The following is a 27356-nucleotide window of genomic DNA, read 5'->3' as shown; positions in this document are numbered from 1 at the left end:
CTACAATATGCAAAACAAAAGTGATACAGCACATTTAACCACTTTAATATGAGAGATATAATGAACTTACTCTTTACTGCTTGATTTATGTGATGACTTCTCCTCCTGTTTGGATTTCTTACTGTCAGGTTTGACACCATCATCATCATTCTGTAGAAGCAAGATTAAACGTTTAGGATTAAACTAAGGTAACACTTCGAGGAGGAAGACATCAATCAAAAGTTTCGCTATAACAGTTAAAGCCAAATTATAGTCTTGGGCTCACTTCCATTTCTACCCCTTACCCCAACACTTTCCCCCACCACTCCATTTAGCGTGTTTACGTGACGACCCCAATTCTTTTTTAGTTGGAGGGGTAGGGGAGGGCCAAATAGCCCTTCAAACTAAGATTTTTCAGGATCTCACTTCAAACGAAGGGATACGAAATTTTCCAACATGGCTGCACATGTGCGACCAGTAAATTTGACCTTTTTTTGTGATGTGACACTGAATTTGAAACTGCACATTGTACTTTCCGCATCTGTCATCAAAGTGTTTATTAGTAATACAGTGGAAATGTGTAGAAATGTCATTATTTGATTAGCATGTTGATTTACGGTGTGTGCCCCAAAATTTTTTGGTTGCGCCCCCAAAAATTTTCAGTTGGGGCCACTGTGCTCCTAGTGAAAAAAGTTAGTCTGGAGCCCTGCCGGAACATGAATAGATGGAGAAAGAGAGCATCTGATCACAGGGCGGAGTGTGTTGTGCTGCTTTTGAGCTTCCAGGGCAGTAACTAAACTTATATGAATACAGATAAAGGCGGCATCTTTTAAGTTTGTGATAAACATTGCATCTACTTTGATGTAGGACATATGATGTCATATGACGGTAGTAGTAGTGGTGTCCCATTTTTTAATGGATTTTTTTAACTGTTCCCCTTTTAGTACGAGTAAGGAAAATGATTATTAATACTTTTATTATTTATTATCATCTTTATTACTTATTTCACCCCAAAACCTAGTTACCTTGCTAAAGCAGCATTCTAACTGAAATACACACACGCTTCAGTCATTTACGGGACTGACAATCGCATCGTACAACCATATTAACTCCCACAAAATGCAGGTAGTGACAACCGCATTTACAGAAACTCTCCACAGTGTGTAGATGACCGAACTGAACAACTAGTTCTTAATCAAGTATTTAAACGTGCATCATGGACATGACAGGTCTCTCTTCTAAAAAATAAAAATGCCTAGAAGGGCAAAAAAGTTTTCTGTATGCGTGGTGCCGAAAATGGCACGAACGTTTGCTTACTAGTGTTGCCAGATATTGCATGAAAATACAGCAAACAAGAAAATTCCAAAAATAAGCAAAAAAAATCTAAAGACGGCAGCTTCTCACTTTAATAACACCAAAAACTTGATTGCTTCATGATCCAAAAGCCATTAACGGTTAAGCCACGGTATGCAAGTAAAAAAAAAAAAAGACCTGGCAACACTGCAAGACAACGCCGAGACAATGGTTTATTGCAAAACATAATGCTGTAATATTATTTTGGTCAAAGCTGTGAATGATAGCATGCGAGACGGCAAAATGTTGCTAGGGTTACATCTGTGTCAATCAGTAATCTCAGTTGTCACACTCGAAAATGTTCAGCGTGCACAGAACCACGGCTTTTTAGGTTTTGAACCAGATAAACAATGAAACCAACCTTGTGTTTCCTCTTGCCCTTGCTGGCCACTTTTTCTCCAGACTGCTTCTGGAAATCCTTTCCCTCCACTGGAGAGTCCTGCTCCACTTTCACCTCTACGTCTTTGTAAAGTCGCCCTGGTACTCTGGATAGCAGATTGAGGTCTATCTGAACCAGGAGTCTGTGCACCCGCTCCTCTGGCTCACTCAGTGGAGAAAGCACAGACGAGAACAGAACAGATTGTTCCTCGGCGAACGGCTCTCTCGGCGTTTGCGAAGAAGAGCGGGCGCTTTCGTTGCCCTCCGAGTCTGAAGACGACGAGTCGGATTCCACAAACTCACGGGACTTCTGGGGCATCTTGCTGGGTGCTTTGTTTTTGCGTTTGTCCTGCGCGGGCCGAGGCGAGGAGGTTTTGGGCTCCTTTTTGATGTTGGGTTTGCGGGGACCCTTGTTGGCGGCGCGGGCCCTGTGCGACGGAATCTCGGGCGAGGGTTCGGTCTCCACTTTCAGCCCACCCTTCGGCTCTTCCACCACTGGCGGCTTAACGGGCTTCTTGGGCTGCTTTTTGCCAACTACCCGCCGTCCAACTTGACTTCCGCCTTCGCTTTGAGCAGGGGACTTTTGTCGCCCTCGGGAGCTTTCGGAGCTCTTCTGGGGGGGCCGCAGGTCTCGTCCTGTGGCGGGGGTCGTGTCTTTAGAACCCGGCCCGCTGTAGTTCCTGCCCGAGCTGGTTTCTCGCCCTTCTCTCTTATACTTTGTTGGTGTTGTGCTGCTGTTCTCCACCGGAGACGCTGGGGACAACTTGTTGACTTTCTTGAACCAGTTGTCCAACTGCCATTTATTTGCTGTGGGTTGTTCACGCTGTGATGTTGTAGAGGGAAACACACAATGAATATACAAACTAGGTTAAAAAATCTGTTTTTAATCACAACCACCACAATATAAATTACAAATATATATATATATTCATATATTTATATTCATTAAAAGATCTTTAATTTGTTATTCGATGGCTCATAGTGAGAACTGTGCATACAGATGTCAATGATTTGTGTCACATGACGGGTTTATTTGCATGTGCGTGTGAAGAGCATGTCGGTGCAGGTGAATCACGCTCAGGCGAGGCGGCACGAGGAGGTTCGTTGGTCTCGCTGTCTGTGGAGCTGCTTTCGCTCTCGCTGTCAGAACCGGAGCTGCTCTCCGAACCGCTGTGACTGCTGGTGTCTTCTCGCTCGGCAGGCTCGCTGTTATTACTGTTGTTACTGGGATTCAAGACACACACACATTTGGTCAATTTGTTGAATTACTGACAAATCAACTTTGTGTAAACTAATATGAAAACTATCATTGACAACTTAAGTGTGATTATTTAACAAAAGCCCAAACGCTCAGTCAACACATATTCTTACCACACTCGCCTTACAAGAATCACCAAGCAAATGTAAAGTTTTTGGAGGTTATTGCGATTTCCATTAAATTTGCCTGCATGTATTGGATATCCTTACCGTTGCCATGCGAGTATCAGAGGTGGGGCTGCAGGTAAGGCAAGCTCACGCAATGGCATAAAGGCACCCAAAACTTTTGCAACCACATCAGACTAAATGCCCTTTTCATCAACTAAGAACGTCCTGTTACCCCCCCCCCCCCCATCTCACTAGACCCACCAAACACATAACACTATCAATAGCAAAGGCATACTTCAAGTTAATGTGAAATGTAATGTGAAATTAGCTTTACCTTGCAGAGGTGTTTCTGGATGCGTTTTTTGCATGATCTTCTCCATCGCTGTCCTCACTGCTGCTGAGCTTCAGGTCATCTTGGAGCGTGCTGAAATAAAGACAACAGGACATCAGTAAAGCCGAAACGTCTAAAGGACATGTTTCAAAGATTTCCAATTTCTATTAAAGGAATATTCCTAGTTAAGCACAAAGTGAGTGTTATGGACGCCATGTGTGGCATGTTGTTGATCCTCGCTTTATAACAGCAAATAAATGTTGATACAGTACAAAAGGTCTTAAAATAATTAAAAAGAGAAAAATAATTTCTATTGTTAATTTCCTAATTGACAGCATGTTACAGACATTGTCCATAAAAATTTACTTATAATGAACAGTAGCTAACTTGCTTCTGTCACTAACTTGTATTTATTTAGCTGAATATTCCTATAATAAGGGATGCTGGGGATGCTTTAAGGCAGTGTTTACCAATCCTGGTTATAGGGCTGCACGATTCGGAGAAAAAATCGAATTGCGGTTTTTCTGATCAAAATTGCGATTCGCGATTTAAAGTGCGATTCATTAGTATATAATAAAAGAGCTACATCCAGGTTTGTTGTGGTGGTTTTAATAGCACCAAAGAAAGATGCTGTGCTACTGTTTATTTAAAACCTCTTAAACATTGTACCAAGTTGTCTGCAGGACTTTGCTCTTCTGCAGACAAACTTTTTTGTTTAAAATCGCAGAACATAAAAAAAATACAATTTAACAAAAATTTATTGAAAGTTTTATTTAAAATAACATATAGGCCAATGTATTTTGGCTGTCACTACAACAATAACTTAAGTTTAGTGATCACGCGTGTGCTGACTGCTCTCTGTTTGCGCGCTTCATGAACCCTCGTGCCTGTAAATATTCAAAGCGGTGCAGATGTGCGCGTGCAAGAAAGTATAATGTACCTCTTTCGTCTGCTGTGTTCCAGGCTTTAATGAAACCTGCTTATAGTCTGATGAGGCGCTTGTCATTGTTTGCGATGCATTACGAGAAAGTCCAACATTACACAAAAGGGAAATGTTTTCGCGCATTTCTGTCCTTTCATTTGGCGGTTAATGAGTTATAATGGGTTTTTAAAATGACTGAATCCAAAATCTGCCAACTTCATGACATTCCGCGTTGTGCAGTTAATTCCATTTGTATGCATTTCGCGATTCTGTCCGTGTTTTCCGCATCGCGGAAATCATATGGCCGTACACTTTGTTGAGGAGTTGAACTGCTGCTCGCGCTCATGTTTTCATAATGGTGTTATCTGACGTGTAGTCAGCACCTCAGTGTTAATGCAATCTATTGGTTTAAACTGCATCAAACGTAAAATGCACATGAAGCGAACTGTCAAAAACTGCGTACTAGATGATTGTTATATTTGATAGTTTTGAATCGAAATAATCGGAGCTCTTGCGATTCGAAAATCGCATCCATTCACATCGCGATTTCGGTTTAAAAACGATTAATCGTGCAGCCCTAGTTCTCGAGTACCCCAGCCCAGAATGTCTCCTGATTTAACTAGTCAGCTTGTTAGGGATGGATGTTAACCATTCATGAGTTGAATCAGCTGTTTTAAATAAGTAGACATCTAAAACTTTCTGGGAGAGTGTACTCAAGGACCAGGATTGGGAAGCACTGCTTTAAGGGATGCTGCATTTCCTAAATGTATCCCTGATTGATCTACAGCTTCACGCTTGGTTTTCATTGTTTTAACAGAGAATGTGAAGCGATGTCAAGCCGCGTTTCATGCTGGGACGGGTTGTGCTTTGCTAGCGTCATCATTTTGTGTGCGTGAACGTTGATCTCTTGATGAAAAGAATATATGCGGAAGATAAAGAAAAAAATAAAGTGTGCTCTACTGGGACAAACCGTATGCTAATGCCAAACAACGATATTTGGACAAATCAGACTCCTTCATTCCGCCTTTACTGACATACCCAGATATCGTTTTTGGACTACCGTATTTTTCGGTCTATAAGCCGCGGGTTTTTTCATAACTTGGCCGGTGCTGCGTCTTATAGTCAGGTGCGCCTTGTAAGTCAGTATGAATTAATTTTGACATTTATGAGACGAGACAACATTACCGTCTCCAGTCGCAAGAGATCGCTGCTCCTGTATTTATGTAATTCAATGATGTGGAATGACGCGTATGCGAACTTCACGCTAGTTGGCTTGTTCGGTTAATTTAGCCTATTCAACCTTTCAGGTAAGTTCTGTATACTATGGTTTATCGTTTAAATAACTGATAATAATAACGTACAGACATCTACTCAGCCTGCTGTTCTGTCTTCTATTGTTTAGTTGAATAACTTGCCTTTCCAGATTAAATGTTTGTTCTTCGGCTTGGATTTTGTGAAATCATTTTCTAAATAAACGCAACGTATAGTCCACTGCGACTTATAATTTCGTCTTAATGACGCAGCTTATACTCCGAAGCGACTTATAGTCCGGAAAATACGGTAAGTCCATATAGAGTTGAAATGCTGCAAATCCCTATTTTGCATTTGCTAGGTGCAAGATAGCCTATATTAAAACTGAAAGCACAGTTTCATAACCGCACTCACTTTGACTGTTCGCTTTCGGATGGCTTTGATGGGTGACTGGTGGATGCGCTCTTCCCTGAGATTTTCTCTGCGAGAACAAAACATGTCATTAACCAGTGCACGACACCGATTCACTATTAAAAGAGGAAGTGGGGGAAGAATTGACAATGTCATCCCAAACTTACTGTGAGCCCCGAAAGATGGGTGCTGGGCATCCTACAAAAAAAGAGAGATAATAATCACACATTTAAAAAGCCTTATTTATATTAATTAGTCATCATAATCATTATTGCAGTGTTTGTTAGGTGCTAAACTGTGACTATACATAGTGTTTGATGACTGTCTTACCTTAGCAGTGGAAAAGGGAAACTTTGAAGGTTCGGCCTTGCAGGGTGTGTGAATGGCTGTTAGTGGAGGAGGCCAGACCCCAGTCATTTCCTGATGGAGAAACATACACATTAATGAGCTTCGGTTTTATAAATGTTGAAGACGTGTGACCCTGGACCACAAAAAGTGTCATAAGAGCACGAGCATATTTGTAGCAATAGCCACAGTATGGGTCAGAATTATGGTTTTTTATGCCAAAAATCATTAGGATATTAGGTAAAGATCATGTTCAATGTACATTTCCTACAGTAAATATAGCAAAAATGTTTTTATCATTAGTAATACGTGTTGCAAAGGACTTCATTTGGACAACTATAAGAGGCGATTTTCTCAATATTTCGATTTTTTGCACCCTCAGATTCCAGACTTCTGGAAACTCTGCCAAATATTGTCTCATCCTAACAAACCATACATCAATGGAAAGCTTTATTCAGATGATGTAAAATCTCAATTTTTTAAAAATCAAACCTCGTAACTGGTTTCGTGGTCCAGGCTCATATATAAACATCACTGCGCATTTGATAATCCTTAAAATATGAAGCACTTCTATTTGCATTAGCTAGGGCTGCACGACACTGAACCCCCCCCCACGATGGCTACATCTGAAATCGCTTAAATTCTGCCTTCAGAGGCAGCATTCAAGGCAGGAAGGCATCAAGGCACGTCCGAATCCAATGTTTGCTTACTTCCTGTATCCTGAGACATCTTTATCGTCTTGTCCCACAATTTTATGCGTGTGTGCGCGCGGGAAATGTGATGTGTACATTTATTGTAAAGAAAGTTATATTTTTACACCTTTTGATTGAATTTCTAGTGAGAAATTTGCATTCCATAACAGAAATCCATAACATGAAGGCTGTCTGAAAGCGATTCCCGGAGCTGCTTTCATGCTAGTGTTAATTTCGTCAAAAGAGACGAGACTAAATATGTTCGTCAACAACCTTTTTTCCATGACTAAGATGAGACAATGACGAGACTGCACAGTTGTCCAAAAACGCTGACTAAAACTAAATTAACATGCATTATTGTTGACGAAAAAGATGAGACTAAAATGTTTTGCATAAAATAAAAGATACAATCTCTCTTCATTTTCATACAATCGTCTCTACTAGAGATAGAAAATTTAGCCGTTACGTTACGCCTTCAAAATACACTGAATGAGTTTGCGCTGTTGCTCAAGTTAGTGGCAGCAACACAAAACTACATCGAGCAAGAACACAACACCCATAGATAGTGAACACGAGCACTGACATCAATTGTTATGTGTCTCAGACACGTTTAACAAAGTTGCATTCAACAAAAATCATTCAACAAGTGTATTTTGTTATTTGTGATTATGACATTTAACCAATATCTGAGATGTGTAAAACACTATTTGATTGAAATTGCTATCAGAAATAATCTCAGAAATAATTTATTTAAAAAAAATATTTTAACTAAAACTTAACTAAGATACCTCGAGTTGTCTTTTGAATAAAACTAAACTTAAATTATGAGACTTTTAGTCGACTAAAACTAACAAGGACTTTTGGCACAAGACTAAGACTAAATTAAAAATAGGTGACAAAATTAACACTACTTCATGCCGCCGAAGTCATGGTCTCATGAGCCAGAGAGGCAACAAGAAAGCTGCCTTAAATTTCAGATGCAGCTGATAAGTTCCTAATAATATGATATCTGCTATGATAATGTTTTAACCTTGCAAAATCAAATTAAAATACAATATACATTTTAAAAACGTATATAACCAACATCATTCTTTTTGTCTTACTGTTATCTGCATCAACCTAAAACTTTGATTATACAGTCTTGTTCAAAATAATAGCAGTACAATGTGACTAACCAGAATAATCAAGGTTTTTAGTATATTTTTATTGCTACGTGGCAAACAAGTTACCAGTAGGTTCAGTAGATTCTCAGAAAACAAACAAGACCCAGCATTCATGATATGCACGCTCTTAAGGCTGTGCAATTGGGCAATTAGTTGAAAGGGGTGTGTTCAAAAAAATAGCAGTGTCTACCTTTGACTGTACAAACTCAAAACTATTTTGTACAAACATTTTTTTTCTGGGATTTAGCAATCCTGTGAATCACTAAACTAATATTTAGTTGTATGACCACAGTTTTTTATAACTGCTTGACATCTGTGTGGCATGGAGTCAACCAACTCGTGGCACCTCTCAGCTGTTATTCCACTCCATGATTCTTTAACAACATTCCACAATTCATTCACATTTCTTGGTTTTACAGCATTTTTGATATCACCCCACAAGTTCTCAATTGGATTAAGGTCTGGAGATTGGGCTGGCCACTCCATAACATTAATTTTGTTGGTTTGGAACCAAGACTTTGCCCGTTTACTAGTGTGTTTTGGGTCATTGTCTTGTTGAAACAACCATTTCAAGGGCATGTCCTCTTCAGCATAGGGCAACATGACTTCTTCAAATATTTTAACATATGCAAACTGATCCATGATCCCTGGTATGCGATAAATAGGCCCAACACCATAGTAGGAGAAACATGCCCATATCATGATGCTTGCACCTCCATGCTTCACTGTCTTCACTGTGTACTGTGGCTTGAATTCAGAGTTTGGGGGTCGTCTCACAAACTGCCTGTGGCCCTTGGACCCAAAAAGAACAATTTCACTCTCTTCAGTCCACAAAATGTTCCTCCATTTCTCTTTAGGCCAGTTGATGTGTTCTTTGGCAAATTGTAACCTCTTCTGCACATGCCTTTTTTTTAACAGAGGGACTTTGCGGGGGATTCTTGAAAATAGATTAGCTTCACACAGACGTCTTCTAACTGTCACAGTACTTACAGGTAACTCCAGACTGTCTTTGATCATCCTGGAGGTGATCATTGGCTGAGCCTTTGCCATTCTGGTTATTCTTCTATCCATTTTGATGGTTGTCTTCCGTTTTCTTCCACGTCTCTCTGGTTTTGCTCTCCATTTTAAGGCATTGGAGATCATTTTAGCTGAACAGCCTATCATTTTTTGCACCTCTTTATAGGTTTTCCCCTATCCAATCAACTTTTTAATCAAAGTACGCTGTTCTTCTGAACAATGTCTTGAACGACCCATGTCCTCAGTTTCAAATGCATGTTCAACAAGTGTTGGCTTCATCCTTAAATAGGGGCCACCTGATTCACACCTGTTTCTTCACAAAATTGATGACCTCAGTGATTGAATGCCACACTGCTATTTTTTTGAACACACCCCTTTCAACTAATTGCCCAATTGCACAGCCTTAAGAGCGTGCATATCATGAATGCTGGGTCTTGTTTGTTTTCTGAAAATCTACTAAACCTACTGGTAACTTGTTTGCCACGTAGCAATAAAAAATATACTAAAAACCTTGATTATTCTGGTTAGTCACATTGTACTGCTATTATTTTGAACAAGACTGTATATAACTTTTTAAAATATTAAAATCATGAAGCTATTGCAAACCATTGCGATATGCACACTTTTCGATAACTTCTATATATTTTGCAGTCCTAGCATTAAGATTAACAAATTTTAACAAAACAGTCATACATTCAAATGAATCACAGAGACAGTTCACCCAAAATTGAAACTAATTTACATGTGCGCATATTTAAAAACCTTGCATGTCATTATGTCAATAATAACACCATAATGTTTTAAGCATGTTATAAGAACATGACGTTCTTGAAAGAGTAGAAAGACTTCCAGGTATTATCGATTACACACAGCTATCATATGACTGGCTTCATATAGCTTTAAATACAGAGCACAAAATGACTGCACTTTTCTTCATTTTGGGTGAACTATTTCTTTAATAATGGCAGCAACAAGCAATAAAACTGATCTCACCTTTAAAATCTCATCAACACAGCTTGCATCTCCTCCCATTGAACCCTGCAATAAGGTGCATTTCACAGATAGGGTCACAAATGTTCTGACAGTTTTACTTATATTATAAACTCTAATTTTATTGAAAATGTAACTGCTCATGAATAAACTTCTTGGGTAAAAGAAATGAGGAGAACCTTACATCTACGGGCTGTGTTGGAATCTTCAGCTTGGTGAGGGAAGCCTTGCCGTTGGGCTTCATTTCTGCCACCGAACTGCTGTGTGACTGACTGCCGTAAGACTCAGAGGAAGTCTTGGGCTCGGCGGTCTCTTGACCGTCCATGGGGCGCACATAGGCTGTGGGTTTCTGAATCATAGGATTGGGCTTAATGAGCGAGGGCGGGAAAGCCTGGCTGGGATGTTGGCTGCTCGAGAAAGAAGGAATCCTTGAGGGTGAATCCCAATTCACCTCCCGGTCCCTCGGAGACTTCCGGTAGCGTTCCTTATGATCGGCTGCCAGCGAGCGCGAGTGGCTGCTGGAGCTCAACGATCCCTTGGCCGGGCTGGAGGTCGAGTGGGACTTGTGCTCGGAGCTGTGCTTACTAGACTTCTTGCTTCCGCTGCTGTATTCTCGCTCGTGGCGCTGGCCGCTACCGCTGCTACGCTGGCTGCCGCCATGGCCGCCCTGCATGGATGAGCGTTTCTGCGAGGAGGTGGATGTTGACGTGGAAGAGCCCGAGGCAGAAGAGGATGAAGCTCCAGGAGCCGGGCCGACGGGAGTCCATTTGCTGTTCTGGCTCTGGGAGCCTCCGCGCTGGTCGGCGTACAGAGACTGACCAGACTTATCTTCTGAGGTACTATTGGATGCTTTGGGAATGAGTTTTGACATTGGGGGTTCGCCGATGGTTTCCTTCATCTCGTCGTAATTTCCAAGCATGCTCTGGATGCGACTCGAAAGTTTATCTTCCTTGCAAGACTCTTGGGAGAAAAGGAAATCGGAAAAGGGTGTCAGATTTTAAATACATGAAATTAGAGAATGAGATTATCATGCATAAAACTGGTAGCTAATCCTTTTTAACTTTAGTAAACTTGATAGCCATGTCAACAATAAGAAATTAAAACAATTTCCATGAATATATTAGGGCTGGGCAGTATATTGAGGTTTGGTAATATATGTGTATTTTTCCCAGCGGGATATGGAATGAGAAAACATCATCTACCATATTTTTCGGTCTATAAGCCGCGTTTTTTTTCATAACTTGGCTGGTGCTGCGTCTTATAGTCAGGTGCGCCTTGTAAATCAGTATGAATTTATGGAGGCAAGAGACAACATTATCGTCTACAGCCGCAAGAGTCCGCTATATGCTGCTTCTGTATTTATGTAATTCAGTGGATTCAGTGATGTGGAATGACGAGTCTGCGAACTTCAAGCTAGTTGGCTTGTTCAGTTAATTTAGCATATTCAACCCTTTCCAGATTAAATGTCTGTTCTTCGGCTTGGTTTTTGCGAAATAATTTTCTAAATAAACGCGACGTATAGTCCACTGTGACTTATACATGTTATTTCGTCTAATGACACATTTTTGAATGATGCGGCTTATACTCCGGTGTGGATTAGAGTCTGAAACGTACGGTATATTTTTTGCTACAGAAGCTCTACCAAAAATTTAGGTCAAACTTAAACTTTCCAACCAGTTCGCATGTTGTGCAGATGAATATTTTTGAACAGGGAGGAAAGCCCTATGTTTGAACTTTATTTTCATAAAGGGGGGTTTTAAAAAAGGTGATTGTGACATCTTGCATGGGTGTTTGACTTACATGTAAACTTTATACGATAAATATCTCTGTATTTTCTAAATCGCTATCATCCCAAAATTACAAAGACATAAATTTCGGTCAATATCACCCAGCCCTGGGATATATTGGCCTATATTAAAAATATACATTTAGAGATATTATATTATTGATCAAATACTCCAGGATCAAATTGACAGATTTACTTTGCATTGACTCGTTTTTTTCCAGTTTCAGCCCAGAGTTCTAATTTTGGTGCATCACTATTGAATAGTTTATTTTCTGCACTAATTTAAAACCTGCATCTAATAAAATGTATGCATCAAATTTGTTGGATGTCTAAACTAGAAAATTAGATAAGATTAATGACAACATTTTAGCTGCTTTTTATGAAAGCAATTACTGGCGGAAACTATATTTAATAATCATCTGCATGCTACATTTCAGATGCATAATTCCAGTAAGGTCAAAGTAAGAGACATTTGACATGTTTGGGTGACATTTCACCCATTTTCTTGATCAATCAAAGGATTAAAAACAATTTAAAAGATGATGCAGATTTATATGACCATTATCTGTCCTGCAGCTGACCTGTCCCGAACGGTCAAGTCAAGCACACAGGTGCAGTTTATTACAGGAAATATTTACTTTTACAAACATGCAAGTTAACCTGTGGAAATTTCAAGCAGGGGTTTTCCACAGTTAAGTAGTTTTTTTTAATTGTATAGTTTAACAACAGCTTGGTACTACGCAGCTGGGCTCAGCTCTGCTTTTTTTGGCTTGGTTTGATTTTCCATTGAAGTTTACTGCCGCTAAACGCTCAACTCTGGAGCAACGGAGCATATCGATGGAAATATGTTCTTGATTCCCGGCATGTGGAGTTTGGAAACTTGTACAACATGCACAGATGACGACATCATTTGGTTCTTGTATTTTGTACAATCTTGTTATTTAGCAATGATGCTGGTTGTGACGATTGTCTGCAGATCACTTATTGGTCACAGCATTATACGGCATGTTTTAGTATCAGTACGGATCACTTAAATCCTCAACCGAGGTGGTAATAATAATAGTATCGGCATGGGTGTAAAATACACGGGGAGGTGGGCGTGGGGGTGTGTTGGGTAACACATACCCAATCACAAGTGAGCGTTATAAGGCGAATCATCTTTCGCACACACCTGTCTGGTCGAGCTCAAACGCTGCTTTGAAGTGATCATTTCACGTGCTTTCAGGTATTGCCAATTTAAATATTTCAGCACAAGATGACGGGAAACAGATTTACTCGCTATTTGAACATTATATGTGTGGGCCCATCTGAACCGCGTGGCCGTAATGCCGCATCTCAAGCCTATCTGTATCCATCCATCTAATCTATACTGATAGCCCTGCCCCACCACTTTTAAGATGCCGGCTACCCCGATGAGTATCGGGTACTAGGTACTGTACACAGTGGAAAACCCCCCAAGTGAGCTGTACTGAACCGTACCAGACCGTAATATGCAATGGAAAAGCGCCATTAGTAAATCACATCACATCCCGTAGGGAAAAATGAAAAACGTTGATACCAGCCTGGACTGGAGCTGGCCGCTGGATGCATTTCTTGCATCATATGACCGATTTACTATAAAAGTTAAACACTTACCTCAGCATAAAGCTTGTTAGCAGTGAAGTTACACTAAGAGAGATTGTAATCTTCTTTACTGTAACATATGTGCCTACAAAACCATGTTTCTCACATATTTCAAATAAACCTCTTTTGCATTTACTTACTGGTGCGCTTTAAAGAACCCATGAGATCATTTGAACATTTAATAGCAGGCAAACATTTAAAAAACGAACAGTCTCAAAGGGATGAGGAACAGGAAAGATGTTTCAATAAGAAATAAGTCAACTTGCATGTCAAGCTATTTCATAGGGTCTTTGAAAACTGAATACTTCAAATTAAGATGTTTTCAGTACATATGAAGACCAGCAGGGACAAATGCTGTCTATTTACAGTCTTCGTGTAACTACGCTTCACAGACACCTATTCAGATTGCAAGCTCCCAATTTCACTAAAACAAACTTTTGCAACTTAATTCGCCATGACATTGTAGATTTAGCAATGCAATTATTTATCTTCTCCAACACAAGCCAGGCATGCCGTTTATCTGTTCACACCTGGCAAAACAAACCAAGCAACATTATATAGCCCAATGTAAATAGAAAGTGCCTTTCAGGAACGGGATGCGGCCTGAGAACTTACCATTTGTTCAGGAAGGAAACTACTAGACCCCTAACCACTACTACAACTGCACATGTGTCACTAATGTACTTACCCAAACATCTCACCATAACCATTGGGTTCAAACTCGATATCAAACAAAGCCTTTCATCAACAAAAACATAACATGGCACTACCATTTTTTTGTACCATGGTAATATCATGGTACATTACTGACCACCATGATACTATAACAAGGTGCAACCAATACAAAGATCTAAAGTAGATGCAAAATTGTAAAGAAAAGAAGTGTATCAATATATCAATACTTAAGTATGAGCACAGCCTGTAAATAACACTGATAATCATTCAGTATTCCCATTTGATATCATGATGTTAAATTTTTTCGTAAAGGGGTTCTTTGCCAAGGAATGAGATTAGTAAAGCATAATGTCAGGATGTAATAACGGAGTAAAAAAACACCCAAGACAAAATGAAGTCCAAAGGGCAAATAAATGAAGAAACAAAATGAACTTACAACTTTAATAGGTTCAGGGAAGAGGGGGGAGTTAGCTGGGAAGACCTCTCCTCCCTGATGAAGTTCCTGATTTCTCCTTTCCCTTTCTTTCATACGGAGCACATTCCGGTCTTCACGGTTCATGTTGCTAACAACAGAGACAAAGTCACTAAGCATTGAAGGAGAAAATAGCTTTCCAAATCCTACAAAAACTACATTTTGATCAAGATACAGTTGGCACTTCTCACAAATAAGGTTAAACAAATGTGAAAAAAAGTTTATTTTGACCAGTCAAATAATGTGTTTAACCATAAGAAAATGTTTTGTAGGGACCTGTTACCAAAATCTGGGACAAGTGAGGATACTGTTTAATACATGGCAAATTTGAATGTATTTAGGTCATTTCTAGAAAAGTAAAAAAAAATAGGAGAAACATGATTGCCAAAAGAGAGTTGCTGCAGTTAATGATAATTTTACAGTACATTTTTGACGCATTAGAGTAAAATATTTGTTTAAGGGTATGATATCAATGCAAAGGTAACAGAGTTAATTCATCTGCAAAGTTGGACGAATGAATATAATAAAACTATACACACTATAAATGTAATGTGAAAATTATAAGCCATTTCAAGAGTGACACAGACATCTCAAACTTAAAAAAAATAATAAATTAAACTGTTAATTTTATGTTAAATGTTTATGTTCATTCAAGAGTTCTCAAAACAACAACAACTTAAGACTAATGCTGCGTTTACACCAGCCGCGGTAGAGGCGTCAAGCACGAGTGATCTCAATGTTAAGTCAATGTGAAGACGCGTTGACGCCCGGCTAGAGGTCTTGCGGCGCGGATGAGGCGTTTGGCGCAGTAGACGCAATTCCGCCTCATTTGCGGGTCTAGTTCGGTACACACGAAGGGTACTTTTTGTGCATTTTGCAATTGACGCGAATTTGCGGCTGACGACCGAGTTGAAAAATGTGAACTTTGGCCAATTTTCACGCCAGGTTAACCAAACAGGAGCCTGCTTGCTGCTGTGGCGGCAGTCCCACCCGGAGTCACTCATTCAGCATGAAGGCTTGATATTGTCCGTGAACAGTCACCCGGAGCTATACGACACAAGTTCTTATTTCTATAGAGACAGGAATAAAAAGGACCTCGCTTGGAAGAGTGTCAGTGAGGACATTGGGCAACCTGGTAAGTTGTAAATACACATTTTACTTTTGAGTCACGTGACGTGTATCGACCCGCGCCGTTTATTTTCCCCCTATAGTAAGGTGACTAAATACAAACCAGTAACTCTCTCGATAAATGCACAATCAACATCAGTCATCCTGCAAACAGACAACCGCATAGCACTTGCCCCTCCCACAAGAAGCTGATTTTGCCTCTTGAACGCATTCAAACTGTTCAAGCGGCAAACTAGGCGCAGTAGACGCGTTTTTGACGCCTGAAACGCGGTTTGTGTAAACGCAGCATAATGCTTCCAAAAGTCGTATATCGTATTTGTGGAATCAGCCGGTTACGAAATTCAACAACAAATACAATAAATAAAAACTAAAATGTTTCCATTTAGAAAACATTGCTAGGCTATTTCACAAAGACAACAGCTGAAGGATAATTAAAGGAGCTGTACGCAAGTTTTTTAAATAAATAAAACTAAATAAAAATACTGTAATATATTCGTAGATATTAAGAAAACATGCCAAGTTCACATATCTGTTTCTCTGTAAAACATGTTGTGTAGCTAGCAATTCTATTTTGGAAATGTGCCTTCCGGTCGGGAATGTCTGTTTTTGTTTTGGTCTGTGTGATCCTGCCCACTGTCAATTTACCCAATAGTGTATTTCGACAGCTTGGTTACTTAAATGAGACCGCATTGGCACATAAATGCGATCCTCGGTGGACGCACCCTCCGAAATGAGACGCAGATTGAGTTATAAAAATTCACCTGAGCACAACTCACAATGCTTTCTATTGTCAGCTGCCCTCCTGTATGTGTCTGGCAACCTGAGACAGGGAAACGTCTCCAATATTTAGAATTTAGACTGCGGTATTAGTTCAAAGACAAGAAGTCTATGAGGCTGTTTACACTTGGTATTAAGATTCGTTTTCGTCGATCGTGGCTGCTCGAACACATTCGACCACATGCGTTTTCGACTACCTTTGAATGTGGTTGAAAGTGGACGAGTTGAAAGCATTTTACACCCCGTTTACACCTGTCTTTAAGGTCGTCCACTTGTGAACCGTTCGACCAAAACAGATCTTTACACCAGATGTAAACCGCCTCAATATTACATATAGCTCCTTTAAAGAGCAGTTGAGGGAGTTAAAGAGTTCACAAGACTATTTTATAGCATTATTGTACACAGGGGGTTTTTATAACCTAGACATTATTTTATACCAGGACTCTCTCATGTATTCTAGATACGCTGCATTAAAAGCTCCTTTCACTCAGTCTTTCCTGTGAGGGTATGGACATACCTGGGTATGTTTTTAAATTAAAAATGTCTTTATGTATTCCCATGTGCACGCATTAACTCTAGGTTACCAGTAAGAGTTGATTAAACTAGCTCTTATCAGGTGCCACCAGAACTGACATGATTAGGTTTAAGATTATTCAACCGAAAGTTCAGGGTTTCGCTGATATTAAGTTAACCCCCTGCTTTCTGGAATACACCCCGGTAAATCACCAATAAATAATCATGCGTGAACATGACCTTTTCAAAAATAATGGGAAATCAGTTTTTTTCATCTGTGTGTGAGCAAAGAACAGAATTATTAGTATGACCACATACAAGGTCAGAATGTGATGACGTAAGAAGTTTCTTTCGGCCAATCATCACACTTTGATTTAGATGATGCACAGATGATGTGTTCATTTTGTCATCTAATATCTTGTTGTGTCAAGTTACAGCAACTGCATGAAGGTAAACAATGAAAACAAAAATACAGACACATACATTCAGAAACAAAGTCAAACCCGGTCATGTTTTCAAAAACAATGTTGGCGGCGACACGAATGTTTAGAGGAAACGTCCACTTAATGACATCAGAGTTTGCCAGTACTCGTGTGAACGGCATCTTACATTACTTGTGCCAGCGCATTTGTGTATTTACCAGAAAACCACTCTGGTAATTTACCGAGATTACTGAAAGGGGCTGCTATCTCTTCTGTATATTACAAAGATAAAAAATATGCTCTAAAAATGACATTAAAAGTTAAAGTAGACCACTCTAAAAATGTAACAATTAGGGATGCTCCGATCAGGATTTTTGCAGCCGATAACGATCACCGATTTGTAATCTTCGTGATCGGCCAATACTGATTCCGATACCGATTTTTTTAAAGCTGATATGCAAGCTCTTTGATGACTGTAACTGTTACAATCTTTATAAATAAAATAATACCACGGATGTTGCCTTTATTATATTACTTGCAGTAATTAGGTATATTACTGTTTTAATAGAGACTCAAATAAATAAGCAAAACAAATATTTATTCTGCAAAGAGAAATTTAATATGGCTTTAAAAAGGCTTATGTCTCCTAAAAGTACTGAAAATAAAACACTTCACAGACTTTACTGTATTAATTAAATATACACACATTCGTATGAAGTATAAAAATTCTTTAGTCAAGAGCAGAGAGAAATGAATTAGGTTACTGTAGCTTTAAGACTTGACAGAGATCGCTCTGTTCACGTGCACTGATCACAGGCTGCTGTGTGTGTGGGCGGCGGCTGAACGCAGACAAGCAGCTGTGAGGAAAATAAAAGTTTAAACGCTCAAAACTTTAAGACGCATGCAAATAAGAAACTTTTGGCATGAGGATGCAATTGTCCGTGATAGATATGTGTTGTATCGCTGTTTGATGGGGATGTGAAGACGCCTCGCGCTGTTTACCGGAGCGCGTAGAAAATACGCATATCTCTGTAAAGGCAAAGAGAGACATACAAATCTGCACGCTGCACATGAGCAACAGGTTGTAAAAATGCTCGCGCTACATAAAAAATGTCTTTAATTGCAGCCGCATTCAGGATCCTTTTGATGACAAAAGTAAACAGAAAGATCGGTTTAAGAGATCGGCAGATGTAGCGAGCACCGATCGAGTCATTTAATGCCATTATCGGCCGATACCGATCGGCGGCCGATCGATCGGAGCATCCCTAGTAACAATTGTTAACACTTTTTTTTATTATTTAACAGTTTTTCCAAACCAAAACATCAAAACAAGAGACAGAGTGAAAATAAGGATGCTTAAAGCTAACTCTGGCATCAAGTCTTAACAATAACCTATAACCTTAAAGGAACAGTATGTAGGATTGTGGTCAAAACTGGTACTGCAATCACAAAACTTGTGGCTAAAACTGGTACTGCAATCTTACAACTGGTGGCCAAAACACAACATGACAACATAAACATCAGTTGAGGGCTGCAACTTCACTTTTTAAATGACAATATCCTGGCCGGACCACTGTTGTCAGTGATATAAGTATTTAAAATGTAATTGATTTCTTAATGTCTAGTGACTTATCAGGGCCATTTTATTATTAATTGATATAAATTTCTTACATACTGTTCCTTTAACTAATAATTCCTACACCAGTAAACACAATCAGAAAGTTGACCGCCTAACAGTTTCAAAAACACACCAACTATTCAACAATGAAATCCAACCAAAAACTTTAGCTTAAATAAGATCACTGCTAATTAAATCAGCTGATTAAGTGATAGAAGGGGCATTTCGGAAAGCCATTAAGAACAAAAGATTTAGTTAATAAATTCTGCTACGGTAAACAATTTTGTCAAGTGAATGAGTACGTTTATGCATTTACAAAATTTTATTTTAGTCAGACTATTCTAATTCAGTACACTTGCCTACAATACACAAACATGAAGAGGGATATAAAAACATTCGCCATTCTGTCACGTCTTATACTTTGACAGACGGACACAGACTGTAACTTGTTTAAATGTGCTGATGAGAGTACTTTTGCAAGACAAAACCATTTAAATTCACCATGTGATGTGTTGCTTGGTATACAAACACTGCCCTAAGCCAAAATCCAATTAGTTACATCTCATGCAAATACTGAATGATATTTACTGATGAAGTGGTGTGCACACACACCCTAATCTTACCACAGCACTTTTCATTAAGTGTGAACGGCTTTGTAATTGAAACCTGTAGGGGACGTCAGTCTTTCTACTGCAGATTCAAGGTTTCAATTTGAATCCATGTACTTTCGTAAACAGAAGAGGTGTGTCATATTTGATGTCTTTTCAAACATTACCCAAAATAAGGAACATGGATGAACAGCACAAAAATTATTATTTGTGCAGAATACTTATATTTTTAAAGATACATAAAGGTTCAGTTAAAGACAAAACTATTAGCCCCCTTGGTAAATATGAGCAAAGAAAGCTGTGAAAATAAATCTGCATGGTTTCTCCTTTTTATGTTTTATTTTTTACATTTGTTTTAAATATTTGAAAGTGGGGGATCACATCATTAAAAAAAATTATTTTTTATGACACATTGGCCACAATTATTCCATCTGTGATTGTTGAGTTTTTGTTCACTCAAATTATTCTCCTTGCTGAGAATTAAGACGATATAGACACACGTCCTCTTTCAGGCAGATTTGCACCATCTCCAGTCGATTAAAAAGTCCCCATTATTGCCCTGATTGTGGAAATAGATGTTTCTATGGTTTTAACTATTTCCTTAAAGCCACTTTCTATTTTGTGTAGCTTAACCATCTTTTGCTGCACATCAACTAGTCTTTAGTTTTACTCAAAATGATTAAGGGGATTTGGGCTTTGTGTTACTTCATATTTATTCTCCTGTGAAACTGGAAGTTATGACATAAACATATCTGGGGGGGGCAATAAAATTTTTTTATTTCATAGTGTAATTCCTCCCACACTTTTAACGGTTTTACTTCAATGATTTTTTTAAATAAAGCTCAAAATTGTGGAAATATTGTGGATTTATTTCCGATGCTTTCTTTGCTCATTTAACAAGGGGGTAATATTTTTAGCTGTACATATACAGTTTTGCATGGCTCCCTAGTGCGGTATGCAGTTTTACCGCCTTTATTAATTACAATTAATACAATTATTATTTAAATCAAAACCAAGCAAGATGCACTGAGATGGGAAAGACATGATGTAGCCTCTTATGAGAAAAAGATTAAAACAAGCTATACTACAGCTAAATATATATCTAGAAATATTAAAGAACATCGTTTAGGTGTGTTAAGTGCAAATTTACAGAGCCTCGCTCAATACAGAACACAGCGACGTCTTAATGAAATTAAAATTAGCCAACATTTGTGCACCTGTAAAATCTACAAAACAAATGCAATAGAGGAGGCAATGCATAGTAATTAATTAGTAGATAATTTTTTTAAAGTATAAAAACAAATAAATCAATATTTAGGGTAAATTAAGTTGAAAATATAAATTTTTAGTCATTTAGATTTTGTCATTATTTCAGAACAAGCATAAATGCTATCATCAGGGCTCAACATAAAGGACTGCCTGATGACCCAGGGCCAGCATGATAGACGGTCGGGCCAGTAAACCGTATTGTCACCGGCCTGGTCGGGACAGTGCTTCGCCCTCAGTCACTAATATATATATTTTCTCCATGTTGTCTGTGTGTATTCTCATGCAGTGTTACCATTGACACACATTTTAAGCGTCACAAACGTTAACTTCTCAGCAATATTATTTGTTGGAGACACTGTTGCGTGTTATTGTGAAATTTAAAATTGCCTTAATAAATCATGAATATACTATGTATACTATGACATTTGCCTTTTGAATTATTATTTTAAATATGCAACACTGAAATATTTTTTTGGCAGGGCCAAACGCTGTAGATACACAAAGATAAAACCTTTTCCCACAGCACTTTGCAGTTTGGGCGGCCCGCCTAAGCTGGGAAACCCTATCGCCTTAACTTGGTCGTCCAAAAAAAATTTAGCTGCACTAAAGACTGTCAAGTGCATCTCAGAGAATAGCGTGGACGCGCTTCACACCGCGAGCGGGGATGCGCCCCACACGGTAGGGCTGGGTATTGTTAGGAATTTCACAATTCGATTCGATTTCGATTCTTGAGGGTTCGATTCGATTCAATTCGGTATTGGTTTGCTTGCTTCGGTATCAATTTAATAATAAGTAAATACACAAGCAATTAAGTACCTGAGTATGTTTTTAAGTAATGTGTGTAGTATTACTAATGTTTGATCACGTTGATGGTGCAGGCTTGAAAGAAGTGCTGCTGTTTGCCATCTTTGATCTTTCTGTTTTGATAAAGCATGCCTTGTACAACGCTGAACGCTCTCACTAGAGTGTTGCCCACAGTACCGCCACTGGCCGGGGTGGGGTGGGGGGGGTTGAATCGATTCATAGGATTTGATGAATCGATATTGAATTGAGAAACAAATAATTGCAATGCATCGATGAATCGATATTTTTACCCAGCCCTACCACACAGGCGAAATGAGAAAAAGACGTGGTCCGTCAATGTCTGGAGGATAACTAGCCAGTTGATAAAACGCTTGTCCGTGAGAACTGAAAGTGGACTTATTTAAGGCTGTTATTGTATTAATTAGTCTATAGTTCTTGCAAATTTAAATTGTTGAGCGCTTTGCTCATGTTAATTAATAATGGGTTTTTACTTTTTACAATCTTTGCGCTATCTATTATTGTTCGCCAGACGTTCTACAACAACTGCTTCAGTTTGTGTTTAACCCTTTAGTTTCACTTCATCACGCAGCTATTCCCGTTACAGGTAGAGTGCACAACGTTTGAAAAACGCTTTGGAAAAGGGAGTCGGGCCGACTACCAAAACACACTTGTAGCCAATCAGCACTAAGGGGTGTGTCTACTAACCAACATCTTGGCCTGGGTTGCATATGTGTGGGGCGGGTCTATCAACAGAAGGTCCAGATTCTATTGGGGTAGGGGCGTGTTTGTTTAGGTGATTTCAAATATCAAAATTGGCTTTCAAACATTGTGCACTCCGCCTTTAACGAAAAACTAATTACTCTCTTAAATCTTAACAAGAAGGGGGTAGCTTCGTGAATTTGACGTGAACATTGCGGTTGATTGTCATATGCGGTTGGCTTGTCAGGAGTGCGGTAATACGAAATCGCCGTTACTGCGACAGCCCTACGGCAGTGTCAACTAAACGTCTAAATGTATAAATGCAAAAAGGAGTTGATCTACGAAAAGAAAATTATAATTCATGCCATTACAAACCATATGAATGATTTCCCTACATGAACCACATCTTATTCGTACTTTTGCATATTCAAACTTACTTAACAATACTGATCAATCATATTACACTTGACAATCAAAGACAACCTGGCGAAGATCGTTTGCATGCACCATACTTCAATATACACTAGCATGGAAAAGTGAATGAGATTATGAGCTGTAGTAAACATGATTTTTTTTTGTGTGAACATTCATTCATCTCCACATTTCATGTGCTTGGAATACCATGAGCGTGAATAAATCACACAAATCCAAAGTAAACTAACAGGAAAATGTTATTATAAATAAAGTGTGTACGATTAAGTTTATGTAAATCATTACTGGACTTCTCCAGGTGTCTCTAGGCTGTAAATCCCTCGATGCAAATGTATGGTAAAACGGAGGGCATGATGTTTATTCCAGCGGGTATGAAAGACAGAAGGTGTTGGGCACAATATGGTCAGACTACGGCATCTTTAAAAATATTTGATGACTAATCTGAACAGCACGAGGTATTAATATGAATGTGTATTTAGACAATAAAGCACATTTTATACTTAACCTGTCATATAAGCACTGCCTTAAAGACTACCATTCATTTAATTGACTTAAAGTAAATTGACTTTTTAGGACAAACCATTTTTCAACATCTCACTATATTTAAAGGGTGCTCAGACACAAACATAAACTAGATTATCATCTGTTAGGCCTGTCCAGAACATTCGTATTCGTTGGCATTGTTCCTACACACAGATTAGAGAGCTGCGCATGTTTTAAACAATGTATCTGTTTTGCATTAACCCACGTTTATTGAATTAAAATGATGTTAAAGACATTAAACTACAACAGCATGTAAATGATTGAGAGAAGGCCTAAACTTTGCCGTGACTGCTATAGGAATTACTCACTGAAAACATGGCTGGTGCTAGGGCTTACCCTGACTGAGAGGCCATGGCCTCAACCAATGAACCATTGGAAGAGGATTGAGAGCAAACTCCAAACAACCCGATGGTGCTTTTCAGCTGCGGGTCCCTCTTGTTAAGTACCGTCCACTTTAAGGCACAGTTTCTTGATAGTCAGCTTTCACACTTCAATCGTCACTGCCGTATTTCCTGGGAGTTGAGATAAATCTGACTTAGGGAGGTGCGCTACAGTCTGTCTGCGGACCAAACCACTCAGCTACAGAGAGGAGGCACAATTGTAGGAAACACACTGTAAAACGTATGCAGCATTTTTGTCAAATCAACACATGTTTTTATGTTACTTTAACTTAAAAAAATTAATTGTGTCAACTTTTTACAAGGCAAAGCTTAAAATAGTAGGTTGAATTGACCTGCAAAACCAAGTTGTTTTAACTTCATGCTGCATTTCTTTTTTTTACAGTGAACATAACCAAAGTATCAAATACTATTTCGTTGAGAAGCTCTGTACAAAAGTTTATCTCTGACTGCTATACAACAACTGATAATATATCTGACTAAATGTGTTTAAGTATGCATATGCTGACAATAGAATCATTGATTTTACTTGACATTATCTCCACATGAAGTCAAATCTATTTAAACCCAGTCTTTACGATCAGCTCAACCGAGTAACAACCCCCCTCTCTGTCTTGTGAAACATGGTGCAGTCCACCACTGCCCTTATAAGGAGATGTTATTTTATACCAGTCAGCCACTCCTCTTCATGACACTCTGACTCAGAGCAGAATCCAACCAATCAGCTGCTGCCTGTCAGTAAACATGTGCCCTCCCCCACTTGGCCTCAAGCCAACACAATCAGCGTAAATGTCCTTAAAGGGCCAGCTGCAGTTTTTCAGGTCTAGGGGGAAAGCATGTTAAAAGGATTAGCGCACACTAGTACTCACAAGGGTGATGAGGCAATTAGTTGTAATATGGGAATCACCAAAAACAATTTATCTTACCAACCAGGTAAGTGAGGGAGGGAGAGCAAGTTTTTAAAAATCTTTCTCTCTCTCTCTTTCTTTTTTTATGGGATGTGCTCCTGTAGAGCTCAGTAAAAGATCATTTGGATCAAAGCATCTACCAAATGCATAAATGTAAAATTATATTATATTACATAGGGGCTAATTGCGTACTTAAGCAACTTAGCAACTAAGTTAAGACTGTGTCGGAAGAACTAGTCTGGCCAACTAACAATTAGCAATGCTAATCTGTCTTTTCCAATTACAATTAGACAAATCTACCTTTTTATGACTATAATCAGTCTTCAAAAAATTTAAAGATGACCAACTTATAAGACTTTTTGAAGTATGCAACTGGCCACAGAACACATGAGATTCATATTGTCGTCATAATTAAAGGATTAGTCAATTTTCTTAAAAGAAACATCCAGATAATTTACTCACCAACACGTCATCCAAAATGTTGATGTCTTTCTTTGTTCAGTCGAGAAGAAATTATGTTTTTTGAGGAAAACATTGCGGGATTTTTCTCATTTTGATGGACTTTAATAGACACCAACATTTGATACTTAACACTTAACAGTTTTTTTCAACGGAGTTTCAGAGGACTGTGGACAATCCCAGGCGAGGCACGGGGGTCTTATCTAGCAAAACGATTGTCGTTTTTGACAATAAAAATAACAAATATACACTTTTAAAACACAACTTCTCATCCAGATCCGGTCGTGATGCGCCAGGTGATCCCACGCAATACGTCATGACGTCAAGAGGTCACAGAGGACAAACGCGAAACTCCGCCCCAGTGTTTACAAGTGTGTTGAAAGAGGACCGTTTCTACGTTGTTGTATGTCAAATGATACTAATTAATGTCTTTGTGGCAGTTTATTGTTTAAAATGGTCCGCAAATGTGCGTTTTATATATGTAACACGTGACCTCCCTACGTCACTACGCATTTACGTTAGGTTGCGCTGGACCTGACCTAGACGAAAAGTTGTGGTTTAAAAGTACATATTTTTTATTTTTCTTGTCAAAATGACAATCGTTTCGCTAGATAAGACCCTTATGCATCGTTTGGGATTGTTTATAGTCATTTGAAACTCCGTTGAAAAAAACTGTTAAGTGTTGAGTTAAGTATTAAATGTTGGGCTCTATTAAACTCTAGGGATGCACCGATCCGATATTTTGGATCGGTATCGGGGCCGATCCGGCATTTTTTGCTGGATCGGATATCGGACTAACAGGACCGATCCAATTCCGATACTGCACGTTACCCATGGTTGTCACTGACAAGCGATTAAAACGTCAAAGTATTATAAAAGCACCATAAACGTTTTTATGCACTATAATCAAAGTCATCTTACACTCAATAGCTTCATGTGAAGGAACAAACGCACATTTAAAAATATTCATGTTCACAGAAACACTGTAACTTACTTGCAAACTGAGTTAATCCACTGATGAGAAGCGGATGGATGAAAACGCGTCATTCAACACACGCACACACACAATAACTGTAACGTTAGGCTTTATTAAAGATCTGATTTTATAAAGTCTCAGTAAGCTGTTGGATGGATGCAATTCACTATGTGCTGAGATAATTCACAGGTGAAGCGGACGGATGAAACGCGTCATTCAACACACGAACACTCAATAACTGTAGGCTGTTTTAAAGATCTTATTTTATAAAGTCTCAGTAAGTTGTTGGATGGATGGATGCAATTCAGTATGTGCTGAGCACATGATGCATCAAATCTCTTTGTGTTTTAATAGTTATGAACTTAACTTTCCATTGCGGAGCAAGGATTCCCATGTGAGTGTGAGGACGCTTCTAGAGCATCAATGCTGCACAGTATTGCGCAGAATGCGCACTCAATATGATTTAGGTGCATCAATTCTGCACCCGAAATGTGCATAAAAGGTCCGGTTAAGTGCATAATTCCCAAAATAACCATCTGCACACTAAAGCTTTTTTACTGTGACTTTTTGCGCAATTAAGGAAAATATATTTAGCATACTTATTTGATCAAACGTGCCTATTTTATTTTCTCCTAAACACTGCCATGGTTAATAATTACTAATGTTCTTGTAACTTGTAAATAATTTTAAATTATTGGTTTTTAATTTAAAAGTATAATTAGATATAATATAATTATATTATGCTAGATTTAGACATTTATATAGTGTGTGTGTGTGTGTGTGTGTGTGTGTGTGTGTGTGTGTGTGTGTGTGTGTGTGTGTGTGTGTGTGTGTCTGTGTGTAATTTAAATTGCTCAAGAAAAATACAGTAGTATCGGATCGGCAGGTATCGGAATCGGCCGATACTCAGAATTCGGGTATCGGAATCGGATCGGAGATGGAAAAAGTGGTATCGGTGCATCCCTATTAAACTCCATTCAAATTAGAAAAATCCTGCAATGTTTTCCTCAAAAAACATAATTTCTTCTCGACTGAACAAAGAAAGACAT

The 27356-nt window shown here is 38.8% G+C and overlaps 1 protein-coding gene across 1 annotated transcript in view; it reads right to left on the bottom strand.

Annotated features, from left to right (window-relative positions):
- aff4 (AF4/FMR2 family, member 4) overlaps positions 1 to 27356 on the bottom strand; it is a 49848-nt gene that overhangs the window by 14071 nt on the left and 8421 nt on the right. Inside the window, exons 2-12 of the mRNA XM_073871056.1 lie at positions 23903 to 24145; positions 14718 to 14844; positions 10382 to 11155; positions 10201 to 10245; positions 6321 to 6410; positions 6158 to 6188; positions 5994 to 6060; positions 3410 to 3499; positions 2783 to 2934; positions 1694 to 2526; positions 71 to 150 (exon numbers count right to left, since the gene is read on the bottom strand). Of these exons, the coding sequence (XP_073727157.1) occupies positions 71 to 150; positions 1694 to 2526; positions 2783 to 2934; positions 3410 to 3499; positions 5994 to 6060; positions 6158 to 6188; positions 6321 to 6410; positions 10201 to 10245; positions 10382 to 11155; positions 14718 to 14844; positions 23903 to 23919 (2306 nt within the window). The 5' untranslated portion in view covers positions 23920 to 24145. The remainder of the gene's footprint in view (positions 1 to 70; positions 151 to 1693; positions 2527 to 2782; positions 2935 to 3409; positions 3500 to 5993; positions 6061 to 6157; positions 6189 to 6320; positions 6411 to 10200; positions 10246 to 10381; positions 11156 to 14717; positions 14845 to 23902; positions 24146 to 27356) is intronic.

Source organism: Misgurnus anguillicaudatus, chromosome 9 (assembly GCF_027580225.2).
Source record: "Misgurnus anguillicaudatus chromosome 9, ASM2758022v2, whole genome shotgun sequence".
Taxonomy (NCBI): domain Eukaryota; kingdom Metazoa; phylum Chordata; class Actinopteri; order Cypriniformes; family Cobitidae; genus Misgurnus; species Misgurnus anguillicaudatus.
Note: the sequence above shows the minus strand (reverse complement) of the source record. Positions and strands in the feature narration are given on the sequence as shown.